General features: G+C 39.5%; 1 protein-coding gene across 2 annotated transcripts in view; it reads left to right on the top strand.

Annotated features, from left to right (window-relative positions):
- BTBD3 (BTB domain containing 3) overlaps positions 1–9093 on the top strand; it is a 32511-nt gene extending 23418 nt beyond the window's left edge. For both annotated transcript variants that reach the window (XM_087716850.1, XM_014072448.2), the window contains one exon: positions 1981–9093. In XM_087716850.1, the coding sequence (XP_087572976.1) occupies positions 1981–3013 (1033 nt within the window). In that variant the 3' untranslated portion in view covers positions 3014–9093. The remainder of the gene's footprint in view (positions 1–1980) is intronic.
- The last annotated feature ends 7878 nt before the right edge of the window (positions 9094–16971 follow it).

Here is a 16971-nt window from a genome sequence, read left to right as displayed (position 1 = left end):
TTTTCCTGCATTTGTGCTACATCATGCCCTCCACCCTATGGCCTTTTGATACTTGCACATTCTATCTCCTGCACTACGCCTTCCATCCCAGGGCCTTTCTGCACTTGTGCTGCGCCCTCTATCCCATTTTCTTCCTGCATTTGCATGGTCCCATAATATCCTCCACCCCTTAGCCTCTACTAGGCTTACCAGGCTTTACCCACTCCCAGTAGCACTGCTTCCTGCTTAATGAACCCCCACACATTTTGGGGTTGCAATAGCAACTGGGACTACTGGGATTGTCACTAAGTGATACGGTCACTTGATGTTGTTCTTTACATCCACAATCCTTAGTGCTGGCAATCCCAAGCCTACCTGTAGTTCACTTAATACAATTTTATTTTTATCCTATTTAGGTTATGTGGATTTTGGCAGGTATATTTCCATACTTACATATGTATATATAAGAGTATCACATGCAGAGGCTTATGGCAGAGGGATTGGCTTCAACTGGAATTGGCAACTAAGGTTAACAAAGGGAGAAATTCAGCACTTCAGAAGTTCTTTCTTTTTAATCATCTGATAATAGTTGTTTATTGTTAGGTAGGCAGGGGATTTTCTTAAACCCACATTGTCATTCTAGGGGAAGTCAAATAGTGTATTACTATGACCTTGGACTATTATATGGAAATTTATACAGAGCAAGTTACAGAACCATAGCATTGTTCATCAAACTGATGCAAAAAATTTGTGATATTAAATGGGAGAATCCTTTTTTCCAGTCAGTTGCTATGGTCTTCAAATGGTTGGCTCACAACCACCTTTATTGGCTGACATACAAAAGAAGCCCTGCATGGGGAGATTTTGTGAACAACATCTTAAAACATGTTGTTCCTATCAGAATTTATAAACCTTACAAGTTATTTAAAAAAAGGTCCCACATAAATCACCATAAACCCCTTCTTTTTTTTACTATTAGCTAGTGCATCCCTGTAAGCATGCAACACTATAAATATATGTGGGTTTTAAAAAAATCTGATAGGTTCTTAACTATCCTGAGAATTATATGCTCATTTGTAAGGTATATATAATATGCTCTACAAAAATCTGTACATGATGTAATTGGTCACGATGATAGTTTAACATTGTGGTTACTGCCAAACTAGTTCGCCAAAAAATAATAGCTGCTATGATGGATCAAGTTATATATGCAGTAAATAGACCAATTAGGTGTTCCCTTTAAATTTTCCACCATTCGAAGCGAGGGAGACAGGCTTGTCAAGTAAACTAGGTTAGCTCAGTCAGAATTATGCAGGAGATTAGTTTCGTTTTCTAACTGCATTTGTTTCATTCTTCTGTGTGGGTGAGTTGCAAAGAGAGCAAGGTCAGATTGTGGCTAAGGTTGTAATGAGAAGCTCCTGTTAACTCACACTTGGATTTGTGAAACAATGTCAGACTAATTTAAATTCATTATGTCATGGCTTAAACCAGTGTTTCTCAACCTTGGCAACTTTAAGTCCTGTGGACTTCAACTCCCAGAATCCCCCAGCCAGCAGAGCTGGCTGGGGGAATTCTGGGAGTTGAAGTCCACAGGACTTAAAGTCGCCAAGGTTGAGAAACACTGGCTTAAACAACTTATGGCTGCTGCCTAAATGAGTTTAGCCAGATAAAAGAATCATCACTCAAAATATATGCAAGCCAACAATTTATTACAATATTGTGGAAGAAAAAAAAAAGAAAACATTAAAGTTTGTCTTCTACTGGTGATTTGCAGCATAGATTGTAAATTATCCTACACTTAGAGACAAGTTTTAAGGGTAAAGCATTTGTTAAATAGGAAGGACGTTATTTGGCCAGCAGCCTAAGTTGTTGTGTACAAGTTGCGATTGAGGGAATACATTAGTGTTTCCCAGACATGTCCTTTCTATTTTCAGTATTGTAGAAAAAATGTGATCACCCTTCCTATCTGCTAAAAATGACGTGTATATTTATTTATTACAGGTACATTTATTGTGATGAAATTGACCTGGCTGCCGATACAGTTCTGGCAACTCTTTATGCGGCCAAGAAGTACATTGTTCCTCATCTCGCCCGAGCCTGTGTGAATTTCCTAGAGACGAGCCTGAGTGCAAAAAACGCTTGTGTGCTGCTTTCCCAGAGCTGCTTATTTGAGGAACCGGACTTGACTGAGCGTTGCTGGGAGGTGATCGATGCGCAGGCCGAGCTGGCTCTGAAATCGGAAGGCTTCTGTGACATTGATTTCCAAACCCTTGAAAGCATTCTCCAAAGGGAGACCCTGAACGCCAAAGAGATTGTGGTTTTCGAAGCTGCCCTCAGTTGGGCTGAAATGGAGTGTCAACGGCAAGAGTTGCCTCCCAGCATTGAAAACAAGCGCAAAGTGCTTGGGAAGGCACTCTATCTCATTCGCATACCCACCATGGCCCTGGATGACTTCGCCAATGGGGCTGCTCAGTCTGGTCTTCTGACCCTCAGTGAAACAAACGATATCTTCCTTTGGTACACAGCTGCCAAGAAACCAGAGCTGCAGTTTGTGAGCAATGCCCGCAAAGGCCTGGTCCCTCAGCGCTGTCATCGCTTCCAGTCATGTGCCTACCGCAGCAACCAGTGGCGCTACAGGGGCCGGTGCGACAGCATCCAGTTTGCTGTTGACAAGAGAGTTTTCATTGCTGGGTTTGGACTCTATGGCTCCAGCTGCGGATCAGCAGAATACAGTGCTAAGATTGAACTCAAGCGGCAAGGCGTTATCCTTGGACAAAACTTAAGCAAGTATTTCTCAGATGGATCTAGCAATACTTTCCCCGTGTGGTTTGAGTATCCAGTGCAAATCGAACCAGATACCTTTTATACGGCTAGTGTGATTTTGGATGGTAATGAACTCAGCTATTTTGGGCAAGAAGGAATGACAGAGGTCCAATGTGGCAAAGTGACGGTGCAATTCCAGTGTTCTTCAGACAGCACCAATGGCACTGGGGTTCAGGGAGGGCAAATTCCAGAACTTATTTTTTATGCTTGAAGGAAAAGATGGGTTCTCAGAACACTCTGTGATTCTATGATGTATTGTGTCTGGTTCAGGCCAATTTCATGCTTAGCTTGTTGTCTGCAGATATATATATATATATATATATGGTCAGTTCAAGTAGGACACTCCTAAATGCAGTGAACAGTTTTAACTCTTGCTGTACTTTTTATTGTCTACATGTATTTCTTCTACTACATGCTCCCAAGATCAAGCTAGCAAATTAAGTGTTAAAGATTTTCGGCTTTAGCACAGATGGAATGCCTTATTAGTGAAGAAAGTTGTCATTTTTTTTCCCAGTGTGTGTCAAGGGACATAACTTGTCTGGTCTCTACTTTGCTGCTATTTCCTGTCATTTTGATTTATCATTTATTTATTTTTGCTTCTCCATGCTGTAGACTTCTTAGAACACCTCAGAATTAAAAGTGTCTTTAGTCTTTTGCCATTTGGATGCGACTCAAACTTAGAATTGAGGCTGGTTTAGCTGCAGCATCGCCATGCCTGGGCTGAGGTTCTCTAGAGGAACATAGGAGGTCTTCAAATGCCAATCGTTTGAAGGCCATAGCAACTGATTGGAAAATATAAAGTGTGAATTGCTTTGCAAATACTGGCATTTTGTATTTAGTTTATGTTGTGGAAGAGAACAGCAAAAACTCCAGGTCTTTGGGTACAGTTGCTTTTTAATTAACCTTAACATTTCTTTTAGAAAGCTCTTTTTCAAAGAAACTGTTGATATTTAAAATACAATCATGCATTTTTGCTTGCCCAGGATTACTTCTGGGAAGCCTTCCCTGGTTGGTAGCCTTCCAGATGTATTAGTGCAGTTCCTACTATCCTCAAGAGTACATGCAGGATGGGAATGATGGCAGCTAAAGCCTTTCACGCAAGGAGAGCCTACTCTGAAGTATTACATAATGGCATTTACACTATTACAAAATCTCTCTGATAGTTTTCTTTTCAAGGGATTAAATACATTTCATTTAATCAAGTCTAATAGCCATTATTCTGGCTCCCTTTCATGCATCGTCTATGTTTTTCCCAGTGTCAGAAAATGTGTAGCAAAAAGCAGATGATGAGTTTTGTGAGTTTTATTTTCCCAAATACCATTTTAAAAATACATGGTTCTTTTCCAAGGAGAAAAAATACAGATGTTTGGAGCATTTTAATTGTTAGAAATTGCCATGGAATATATTTGTTCAATGTACCATACAGGGACATTTTTTTCCATACAACTGAAACCTGAATATTTTAATGCTTCACATATTAAATTAACTAGTGGGGCATTTAAACAAGAGAAGCAAGTAGGTTTGAAAGCTCTGTTTTTGAATGAGCAAATAGATTGGACATTATGCAGTTTGGTTAGAATATGAATATTCACCCAAGTATAAGTTTTGAAATACCTCCCAAATTTCTAGATATTAATTTTTCTTTCTCATCTAATTCCCTCCACATCCTATAGATTTCACTATCTCCAGCCAGTGTGACAAAGGGATTCCTGGTATTTGTAATTTAACACAGGTTGCAGCAGAATTATTGGAGAGATTTGAAATTTGCCAGACTCATACAAAATAATATTTGTTTAACTTATCAGACACTATGACTTCAACAAACTATACTTTAAATTTTCAAATTTTATTATTAAGTGTAAATATGACCATTAAGATTGCTTGTAAATCTGCTTGTAGTTCTCTCTATGACTACAGAAGTATACTGTTTAGCACAAGCGTAAATTACTGCTTTGTTATGAGCAGATCACAATAAGACTATCAAAATGTCATGTGACAACAAACAAAAAATACCAAGTGGGATTTTTGCAACTTGGAACTAGGAATCCTACAGAATCTGGGATATTTGTGACAAATATTTCTTACCTAACTTTTGGAGATTTTTCAATTGTCAGTCAAGCTTTCCTTTTTCAGATTTTTTTAAAAATTGGTTCGACTACCTGCATTTCTAACAAGAAAAGGTTCAGGTTAGGAAGTAGCTTTAAAAAAGAGGGATGATAAAAGTAGAGGTACCATGTTTGTGAAATAAAAGACACTGCTTCAAAAAAGCAACCCCTATGTGTTTCAGTCTAGAAAATAACTTAAGCATTAGTCTGAAATAGATTTGTCCCAGTTTTCTGTTTACAACACATTTTTTTTAAATGAAGTAAATATAAATGCGTCTCACTACAGTGTAGCTGCTTAGCACAACATTTTATTGTCCTAGTTATTAGAATAGTGGCTTTAACTCTGAGGCATCCAGAGAATCTGAAGTTTTTAGTAAAATAACACAAACACTATCACATTGCAAGTTCTACTTTTATATAGGTAACAACAGAGTCATGATGATTCAACACTGCTTTCATCATTCTGTTCCCCTGTCCCATGCCACCAAATACCCTTGTATTGACTGGGTGCCTCCAGTTTCCAACCTATATCAGCATTTCCTAATTTGTGGTTTCTTGTTGAATTCAAACCACAATATCCAAAATTCTCTGGCCAGCATAACCATTGGGAGTCCTAAAACATTTTAGGACTTGAAATCCTGATTCCTGGTTTTGTTAAATATCTGTGGTGTCCCAAATAATACTTGAACACGAGAACATTTAGCAGGAACAGTTTCTCAGCACTGCATATTAAAAATATACCCACAAAACAGAAGCTGTCCTTAAGATCAAATGCTACTTCTGTGTCTCCTACATTTTTATCATCACAAATATTTTTTTTTTAAAAAAACTCACTTATTTACATTTCTCAGAGGTATGGAGTTGCTTTTCAAAGAAATGTAAAGGATCACATTCTCACAACTTTAAGTATGATTCAAGCACTGGATTTAGATTAGAGTGAGCAGAGGTCAAAGCTCTTTTCAGTCTTAAAATTTGCTCCATATTCCTGATTTCTTATAGAAAGAGTTAGTCTCAATCTAACTCTCATCATAACATCAACATGAGGCTATAGTTGGGTAGACCATACATATTGCCTGAGATCCTTGTAAGAAGTGCTAGGAAAAAAACAACAACATCCGTATAATTTGTTCGGAAGAAAATGCTCCTCTCTTAGGTTGTTTTTCCCTGATCCAATTAATTTTACATGTTTCAGATATGCCAAATAAAAGCACCGTGAATGGCATGATTTAAGGAAGACTGATGGCATTACCTTAAGGTGAAATGAATGAATCCAGTTTCCAGACATAGGTCACATCAGTTGCCCTGTGCCCTTTCGGCCTCTAGATGGCAGATGTACACTGTTACTTTTAGCTTTACCCCACTGAAGCACAAGGTGTTTGAAAGGTCTCAGTTTTATTCTGGAAAATATGTATTTATGGTAAATATTTGTGAACAATAAAACTGGAATTAGTATAATCACAATCATTCCTGAAGAGGGAAATGAATTGTCTGTGACACCAGATGCTCAGTTTCCTTTTTTAGAGCCACAGACCCATTTATTGATTTTTTCCTTCTTTATTTTTTTCCATAATGGGTTACAAGTAGACAGTTTGCCACAATAAATATGGGTAAATATCTAACTTACCTTTATAAATAGGGTTCTAACGAAAGATCCTAAATTATCTTTAAGTTCTTCCATGCATTTTAATGTATTGTTTCCTCTTCCACAAATGCAATGCTAGTGAAACCAGCATGAATCACCGCGTGTCAAAAATGGTAGCCACATGCATGTCCTACTTCGCAGTAAAATCAAATTATTACTCCTGAAAATAGATGGAGCAATAGGCAGATCTCCAAGTAAGATACTTAAGTTGTAGTAGCCCAAATTGGGGGGGGGGGGGATGAGATGGGTTCAGAGTTTTAAATGTATTGAATTTGATTTCCAATTCTCTTCTTTTTTTTATTTGAAATGACTTATTTTCAAGGACGAATACAGGAAAGATTTATACTTTTTCTGTGCAACTATGAGAACTAAAAACATTAATGAATTTCACAAGATCCTTGAATAAGATAAGAAATCTCTGCAGTAGTGTGTAACCATGTCTATATCACCAAATATTTGTATTTTTTTTCCTGATGTTCAGTATCCCTGTATGCAATCCTACATATGTCTGTTCAGGCATCAATTTTGCTGGCTTCCCTGGGAATAATTCCTTGGTAAGTGTGCTGAGATACAACCATAAGCAGTCAACTATATAGTGTGTATTGCATGAGGGTTTTTCTTTTGCAGTTATAATGACTTTTAGTTGAATCTGGAACGACTCCTAATGTTAGCTCATTATTTTCAGCATACATAACCTGCCTTTCTAAATTCTAAAAAGAGCATATATTAACTATTAGAAAATATTGAGAAAATCAGAATTAAAAAAACTGAAAGATAGTAGCTGCAGCTAATGACAGCTTTAAAGAGGTATTTTGTAAAAGCTTGGAATAAAAATTGACTTCGCTACCAATCTAATAGCAAGGCATAATAGGGCCAAGCAGATCTCCTTTGGGAGGCTGTTAAGATAAATGACTACTTGAAGTATCTGTCAAATCAGAACGAAGAGGCTGAGTACTAATATATTGATCAGGAAAAAGCTACCTGGAATGAGGTGTGTGTGTGTGTGTGTGTGTGTGTGTGTGTGTGTGTGTGTGTATTAGGTCTTGAACACATAAAAAGCAGAAGGAAGCCAACATTTTCTTTGCATGTTACAAATGAAGAAACTTTCAAATTTTGTTCTGTAGTTATACAGTGAAATTTAAAAAACAATTCAATTATTTAGCAATGTTATTATAAAGGTGATATATGACTTTTAGCACTATATTTATCTAGCCTTTGGTCTGTTGTTTCTTCCCATGGAGCAACTTGGAAAGAGCTTTGAGTACTTACTTTTTCCTTGCCAAATAGAATAAAACTAATATAGTTACCTGTACTTCACCCAATTTAGTATTCTTATGAATGCAGGATAAGTTTCTGAACTAGAGAGGTTTTTTTTTTATTATTGAACTGGATGGTCCTTAATATGTTTCCATCATCGGGTTTTTTGCTAGCAGCAGTAGATCAGGCATATTAACTTTGACCCACTACTCTGTTTATATCCAAGCTAAATTAGATTCAGTACACTCAATTTGTTACCTTATGTAGATTGTGGACAAAATGAGAAGATTTGCAGCATCAAACTGTACTGCAGAAATAACTCGACAGATTTACAGAATTGTCCCCAAATTAGGGCTTTGCCCCTTAATAGAAAGTTCATACCCTAAATCGTTAGGATAATATATTTATAATACAGGTAGTCTTCAACTTACAATCACAATTGGGCCTGGAACTTCTGTCCTTAAGCAATGTGATTGTTAAGTGAACCATGCCAATTTTATGATCTCTTTTGCCATGGTTGTTAAGGGAATGACGATTATTAAGTGAATTGCAAAACCATTAAGTGAATCTAGCTTACCCCATTGACTTTGCTTGTTGGAAGCCCCTGGTAAGGCCACAAATGGGGATCACATAATCCTGGGAGACACTTAAAAGACACACTGGTTGCCAAGTGCCTGAATTCTGGTCATGTGACCGCAGGGATGCTACCACGGTCATAAGTACCGGGACCGATTATATGTCACTTTTTTCAGGGCTGTCGTAACTTAAAATAATCATTAAATGGTTGTTGGTCATGGACTACCTGTATATTGCTTTAGTCCTCTGGAGCCATCCAATATATTTACCTATAAAGAGCCAGAGGTCGAGAAAAAAAATATTATAGACAATATTGAAATTATTCTGAATATCATCTTGCAGAGCTGAACTGAACGGGGAAAGAAATTACTGGATTTCTAGTGTAATATATTTTGAGCTGATCTGCATATAATTTAAACTAATAATTCTAATTTCTACAGTACCTATTGCACCGTTGTTTATTTTCTAAAAATGAAAAATTTAAGCTCCGTTATTTCAGACACGATTGGATCTAGTTGTGTTTGGAACAGTGCTTATCTATAGCAACTGATGGCATTATTTATGAAGGACGTTTATAAATTCTAAGTACCTCAAATTGAATGTTACCGTACTGTATCTTTAATGTAACAGTGCAGAATTTTAGTAAGACACATGAATGTGTATAATCACATTTGAGAGAAAAATAAAAATGAAACTGATTCTTACACTGTTTTCATTATGCTTCTGAGCCTTCTTAAATAAATAAATGGAATTTTGCATAGGGAAAACTCCCCCCATCCTCCAGTTTTTCGTTTGGTTTGGTTTTGAATTCCTTCTTTTTGAGGGGTGCACAAGGGGACATTTCAGGTTCAAGAAATGCTAAAACGCTCACTGATATGGTAGATTACAAATTTTCTACACAAGATCCATTTCATGAACAGCCCAAGGAGAGAAAGACTTATATGTAGGAGCAGAGGATGATGATAGCAATAGCAATAGCACTTAGACTTACCGTATTTTTCAGAGTATAAGACGCACCCTTTTCCCTCAAAAAAGAGTCTGAAAATCTGGGTGCATCTTGTACACCGAATACAGCATTTTTTGCCTCCCGAAGCTCTGCCCACTTCACCAAAATGGCCGTGCATAGCTTTTAGAAGGCTTTCAGAGAACTCCTGGGGGCTGGGGAGGACAGAAATGAGCGAAAAACAGCCCATTTGTGCCCCCCCAACCCCTAGCAGTACTCTCTAAGCTTCCTAAAGGTTATCCACACCCTTTTTTGACAAAAAATGGGCCATTTCTTTCTCGTTTTTGCCCCCCCCCCGAGCACTCTACAAGCCTCCTAAGGGCTATTCATGCCCTTTTTTTTGAAAGAAAATGGCCGTTTTTGCGAAAAACAGGAGGTTTTGGGGAGGTTTGCAGAGTGCAAAAACTTTTTAAATTTTCCTCTTCAAAACCTTGCTGTGCCTTATACTCCAAAAAATATGGTATATACAGCTTCACAGTGCTTTACAACCCTCTCTAAGCAGTTTACAGAGCCAGCCTATTGCCCCCAACAATCTGGGTCCTCATTTTACTGACCTCAGAAGGATGGAAGGCTGAGTCAACCTTCAACACGCACATACCTACTAACTTGCATATCTTTAGGGTGCATCCTTGTATTGTTTTAAGTAGAGCAACAGTTTGAAGTCAGTGGCATTCTGCTTCTGACAAAGAAATTGGTTGTATCTGTTAACAAAGTTTATGTCCACCTGTTAGTAGAAAATTATAGGGATTTTAGTATAGATTGTTTGACCTCATGAGAAAGGAAGAAATGAGTTCAAACCTTTCTAAATTGTACTGTTTTAATTTACGATAATGTCAATTTCAATATTTCTTTCGTAGAAAAAAAAGCTTCCTCATCTTTAATCTTTTTCAAGGTATTTTCATCTATGGTATTATATTTGGCATTGAATGTGCACCAGATCTTAGGGGTTTTTTTTAAAAAAAATTCAGATTTGCATGTAATCCCTTTCTGAGCAAATGCTTGGGGACAATTTAAATTCAACATATCACAGTAGGAATGAGCAATCTGCAAACCTTGGACCGTTTTATAACTACTCAACTGAATGTCGGTTTCCTATCATATTGAGACAGGAAGCAGCATGAAACTGAAAACTGGTGATAATATGGGGATTGGAGTAAGAATGGTGTTTTTATTTTTTTAAAGAAGACATTCTTACCAAGCCCCAGAAATTCCAAGTGCTGCTCAATCCCATTTTGCATCATCACAAAACCGACTGCAGTCCTTACTCTCTTGCCAAAATAATTTAGTATTTTTGCCCATCACAAACCTAATGGATCTACCCCCTACTGTTTATCCTTTGCTATAAAAAGGATTTGTGATCAAGCCTCCTGACTATTAGCAGATCACTGAACAACTTCCAGTTATTTGGTAGCGTCTCTGGAAACTGGCACTGCCACATTTTGGCCTCTTTATTGATGAACGTGAAAGCATCATAGGATTTAAGGATGGAAGCTGAAATATTTCACAGATGCTTTGCATCATCTTGACACAAAAATCACGCTACCAAAATTCTGTTACTTTGCTGCTAAAGTTTCTGTGATTTGGGGATGTTAAGACACAACATGGTTTATTGCTGTTCCGTTTGCTTCTTTCCAACAATGGTGCAGAAAGTAACCCTTCTAATCAAAGCAATGAAGAATATGGTTTACAAAATTGTCAAAATCTGGGACTAGGAGTGTTTTTTTTAAGATACTCAAGGGAATAACAGAAATGCATTAAGATCTCTTCAGAGGAAGTTTTATTGAGATACTAGGACAAATAACAACAAAGTTTCATTGTCGAAAATGTCCCCAAAAGTGGGGGGGGGGGAGGTATTTCATCCTGACACTCTGCTAACTGGCAACACAAAAGTTTCATACTAACCTTTTTAACACACGTCCTGGTCATATTTCCTTTGTCCCATCACCAACCTGCTCTGGAGCCAATTTAGATTTACCTTTATATGGATTGTTTTAAAACAATATCATTCTTGACACACTTATCATATGAATGAACCAAAACACCTGTGACAAAAACATGAGAACAGCAGAGGCCACAGTAGCTCACCAGTTGCATGTAGGAAGCCTACAAATAGGACATCAAAGCAGCTGTTACATTGTGGCATCAGTATTCCTATTATAGAGAGCCCCCAAGCTCTGAGTCATCAAGCTCGGTCATTGATAAAATTCTCCTCTTGGAACATGTTTTGGGGGGCATTATATACCACAGGTTGATTATTTGCCATATGAAAAATATTTCCTCTTATTAGTGCTAAATATGCGACCAGTTAATTTCATTGGGTGGCCAATTATTTAATCCTTGGGTGTTCTATTATTAGGGGAGATGGAGAAAACTACCACTTTCTTTACTATGCATTCTTATAAATTCAAGTTGCTTCCTAAACGTCTTTCATCTAAGCTAAACAAACTCAACTGTTGCATTCTGTCTTCCAATCTTATCAGTTGCCTTGTTTTGCCATACAATCCATTTGATTGGATCTATCTCCTCTGTAACACAGAATGCTACCCTGTGGACGCATACCTACCCTTTCTGTAGCTTATATCTAGAAAACATTCACTATTCTTAATAAATATTCTCATTTTATTCAGATTTCTGTCATTAACATACAGGCACTAATACATAATTCCTTTCCTACAGTCCCTTCTCCTTGCCCACCTGTTATTCCATTGGTCCAATATTACTTTCCTTCCATGTTCTGGTCAGTATGAATATATTTATTTCCTTTAGGAGCCACTCCCAAATCTTTTCCTTTTATCATTAAGGGATGAGTATTGCCAAATCAGAGTAATATTCATAAAGGACAGTGATGGTGAACGTATGGCACGCATGCCACAGGTGGCACGTGGAGCCATATTTAGTGGTATACCAGTCATCGGCTGATTTTTCACATTTCTGGAGGGTCAGGGGGGGCCATTTTCGCCCCCCCCCCAGGACTCAGGAAAGCTTCCGGAGGCTTGGTAGGGCAAAAAACAGCCCCAATGGCGCAACCAGAACTTCCGGTTGGGCCATTTTTCACCCTCCCCAGCCTCCGGAGGCTTTCCTGAGTCCTTAGGGTGGATGCAAAACAGCCCCAACGGGCCAACCCGAAGTTCAGAAACGATCCGTTTCCAGCTTCTGGAGGACCTCCAGGGGGCAGTGGCGTTTTCGCCATCCCCAGGCTTCAGGAAAGCCTCCGGAGCCTGGGGAAGGATTGCATGCGCATGTGCCGGGGGGGGATCACGCACGCATGTGTGGGTAGGTTATGCATGCATGCGCAGAGGGTCACACACGTAAGCGCAATTGGGCATAACTTTGGCATGCCGTAAGAAAAGGATTTGCCATCATTGATATAGGAAATACTAGTAGAAACTTCTGATCAACTGTCCTATCAAGTTCAGTATAAAAGCTGCTTTGTAACTTTTTTATTGTTAAACACCAGAGGCCTACAGAGCTGGCATGCCCTGGAATGTTTCTAATAAATTTGAACCCCTATCCTGGTATCACCATCTCACCCAAGAATTGACAATCCTGTTTTCCCCATACCTGACTTTTCCGATAAACAGAAAAGCATTTTTGAGAAATTCTGAATTTAATATCCGTGGTGCCAATATGCACCACGATTGCCCTCCCCGAGTATTCTACTCTACAAACCTATCTAGATGACTTGTGATGTCCATAGCCTACAGACAACCTGCTGCCATAAAGTCTACACATCTGTCCAAACCAATTTTTTTAGTGATCAAATCTTTCATTACAAGAAGCTGCCCCAAGAGGAGAATTCTTGGTAGGCAGAGGACATTGGAACATCCTAGTGGAGAGACAGAGGATGAAGCAGAAGAAAGCTTTCAATGGTGAAAAGAGTAAGGTTCTACATTTAGGCAAGAAAAAGTACAGTATAGGTGGTACCTTGCTCAATAGTGGTAACCGTGAGAGGGATCTTGGAGTCTTAGTGGACAACCATTTAAATATGAGCCAGCAGTGTGCAGCAGCTGCCAAAAAGCCAACACAGTTCTAGGCTACATAAATAGGGATAGAATCAAGATCACATGAAGTGTTAATACCATTTTATAATGCTTTGGCAAGGCCATACTTGGAATACTGCATTCAGTTTTGGTCGCCACGATGTAGAAAAGATGTGTAGACTCTAGAAAGAGTGCAGAGAAGAGCAACAAAGATTATTAGGGGACCTGAGACTAAAACACATGAAGAACGGTTGCAGGAACTGGGTTTGTCTAGTTTAATGAAAAGGACGACTAGGGGAGACATGATAGCAGTGTTCCAATATCTCAGGGGTTGCCACAAAGAAGAGGGGGTCAAACTATTCTCCAAGGCACCTGACGGTAGAACAAGAAGCAATGGGTGGAAACTAATCAAGGAGTGAAGCAACTTAGAACTGAGGAGAAATTTCCTGACTATTAGAACAATTAATAAGTGGAACAGCTTGCCTCCAAAAGTTGTGAATGCCCCAACACTGGAAGTTTTTAAGAAGATTTTGGATAGCCATCTGTCTGAAATGGTATAGGTTTCCTGCCTGGACAGCGGGTTGGACTAGAAGACCTCCAAGATCCCTTCCAACTCTGCTATTGTATTGTATTGTATTGTATTATTGTAAAGTTCACCACAGCCTTTCACACCACAGCCTTTCCACCATGCTAGTGATTTGGGGGGGGGGGGGAGAGATATGGTTGAAAGATTATGTCCCAAAATAGCCCAGCTGACAGGCTAATGGAGTGGAGAAAATGTGCAGCAGGAAGCAGAATCCATGTTGATGCCAGCTACTCAGGAAATTCGAAAGGTGGTTAAAACGTCCAGATGTTAGGACTAAGAATAACAGTGGAGTGACTTACGAGTAGTTTCCTTTATTGTTTTTCCATGATAGACAGTCTAAAGCAACTGTTTGAATAACTGCAGGTACACTTTGGAAAAAGCTAGTGAGGAGCCATCTGACCCTCCTCCTGCTGGCCAAACTTTCCAAGCTCCACTATCTCTTTGCCCTCTGGAAAGCAGCCTCTCTTTGCTGGGAATCCAGACTATATTCCACCACATCAGCTAAGCATGCTACCATAGTGATTGCAACCCATTTCACTAAGAATTTTGTTTCCATATCAGGGGAAACGCTTGATGGGGAGGGCAACACAGCCAAGGGAATCTACACACATCATTGCTTTTACAGTATCCCAGATTAAAAAGGAAAGGAAAGGACCAGTCACCAGACTTATCACTGACACTTCATCATTGTCTAGAGATCGTCCCCAGCCTTATCACTGACTGGAGATCTGGTGTCAGAACAGAGCCATTTATGTTGACATAAATTTTAGACATCTCAGCCCTTGGACAAATGATATCACTAACCTACTATTGAGGAAGAAGCCAAAGAAGAAGAGGATAACAGAGAGGCTGTATATCATACTTTATTTCACAGGCAGGAGAAAGTTGCTATGCCAATCAGATCCCTGTTTTGATTTATTTCAGCTTAGACTCAGGTAGGGAAGTACTTGCTAAAGGAAACAAATCTCACCTTTATACAAGGCACCTTGGTGTTGGAAAGCAAGGGCAATCATGCCAGAGAAGGAAGAGAGTAATGCTTCCTGCTAGGAACAATCTCTTCCATCTAGCACTGCATGTCAGTGAGGTGGAAAAGGAATTATATAGAGTAACAAAATGAAATTGCTAACCAGCTGCAGCCTTGTTTCCAGCACACCTTTTGGAATCAAATTTACTGAAATGAAGGGGAGTGTGTCTGTGTGTGTGTTTGTGTGTGTGTGTGTGTGAGAGAGAGAGAGAGAAAGAGAGAGAGTGTGTGTAATTTGATCTGGGAAAAGAACTAGTAGTAATTGCACCCAGAGAACTAAAAGTGATATCTAATAGAAAAAGATACCTAGGGGAACAATGTTGAAATGGGGTAGAAATGATAGATTAATAGCTTTTCTACACCTCTCATTTCGGTGTTCCACTGAATGAGAGAAGATAAACATTTGCAGGGTGGAGAGAAGAACATGCTCACCGGCTGATAAGGACATGTGCATAAATAAAAAAGAGGAATTAGCCAGCCCAACAAAGCCTCTGTGTGAGGTAACAAAACGGATCTGTTTGCCCTCCTTCTGGAAAGAGTGGGCAGGTGACACCTGCTCTTTGGAAGCTCCTGCTAAGACCCAAGCAGATTAGCCAAGGAAGGGCAGAATGAAAAGCTCTTTCCGAGGTCATTAGTGGAATGGGCCTTGTCAATGAAGCCCTTGATTGGAGAAAGGCAGCAAATTACAGGGCTTTGACAACAGACGAGAAGCTTTTAACTGCTTCTTGCTGTTTTGTCATTTGGGCCTAGTCCCAAGTGGATGCATTAAATGTGTCATGTTTCTAACAAATCACTCACTTTCAAACCAGCATTAAAAGCGGGTGAGGTGGTGGGGAATAGGAAAAGCTGTTTGTCTCTCATAGATAGCAGAGGTACTACTTTAAATATGAACGGTTCATCTGAAAGCTACTCTGGGCTGTTCCTTTTCTTTTAAGCACTTAATAATATTTTAGGAGGCTATGGTTCCTTCTGATATATTAATATTTCTAGCAATCTTAACAAACAGATGTGGGAGGCATCTATAACTTGCTACATTTTCAACATGGAACCATATAATGAAAATGGGCAGAAAAACTGATCACTAGAGTAGGTGAAGAGATTTTACAGAGATTTCTAAACTCCAGCATTACTTACCATTGATCACACTGTCTAGGGCTATGCAAAGCAGGGGTGGGTTTCAACCGGTTCGCGGCGGTCCCTGCGAACCGGTTGGTCGGCGAACCCGGAAGTAAGTAACATCCGGGAACGGCAAAGGGCCCACCCGCCCGCCCGCGCTCACCCGGTTTTGACGAGTTCTGCGCTTCCACGCATGCGCAGGATGCATACAGCGCCTGCGTGATCCTCCAGGAGCAGCTGGAGCATCGCACAGACGCTAGTACGCATTCATGCGCCGCGCACGTGCACGAGGACACCGCCGGCCCCGTTCCAACCGAACCAGTTGGAACGGGGCGAGAAACCCACTCCTGATGCAAAGCTATATTTCAGCAATATCTATAGAGTAACAGCTTCTCCATTCTGCCCAAGCTGATTCCATTGTTCTTTGTTTAAAAGGCCATTGTTCTTTTTGGGCTGAGTGGGCAGTGGGAATTCCATTGAGAATGTAGCAATTTGGCAAAAACGGCTAAGCAGATTACAGCATGGGAAAGGAAAGGTAGTGTATGAGACCAAAAAGTTCATACAAGACCACTTGCTGATGGTTCTCTTTAGATTAGTAGGCTTCTTACAAATACTGGCATCCTGCCTTAGCTATGAGCCGAGGTGGTGCAGTGGTTAGAGTGCAGTACTGCAGGCTACTTCAGCTGACTGCTAGCTGCAATTCAGCAGTTCAAATCTCACCAGCTCAAGGTTGACTCAGCCTTCCATCCTTCTGAGGTGGGTAAAATGAGGACCCAAATTGTTGGGAGCAATATGCTGACTCTGTAAACTGTTTAGAGAGGGCTGTAAAAGCACTATGAAGTGGTATGTAAGTATGTGCTATTGCTGCTATTGCTATTAA

The sequence above is a fragment of the Thamnophis sirtalis genome, unplaced genomic scaffold (assembly GCF_051295495.1).
Source record: "Thamnophis sirtalis isolate CommonGarterSnake01/CBP01778 unplaced genomic scaffold, rThaSir2_p1.2 scaffold_5, whole genome shotgun sequence".
Taxonomy (NCBI): domain Eukaryota; kingdom Metazoa; phylum Chordata; class Lepidosauria; order Squamata; family Natricidae; genus Thamnophis; species Thamnophis sirtalis.
Note: the sequence above shows the minus strand (reverse complement) of the source record. Positions and strands in the feature narration are given on the sequence as shown.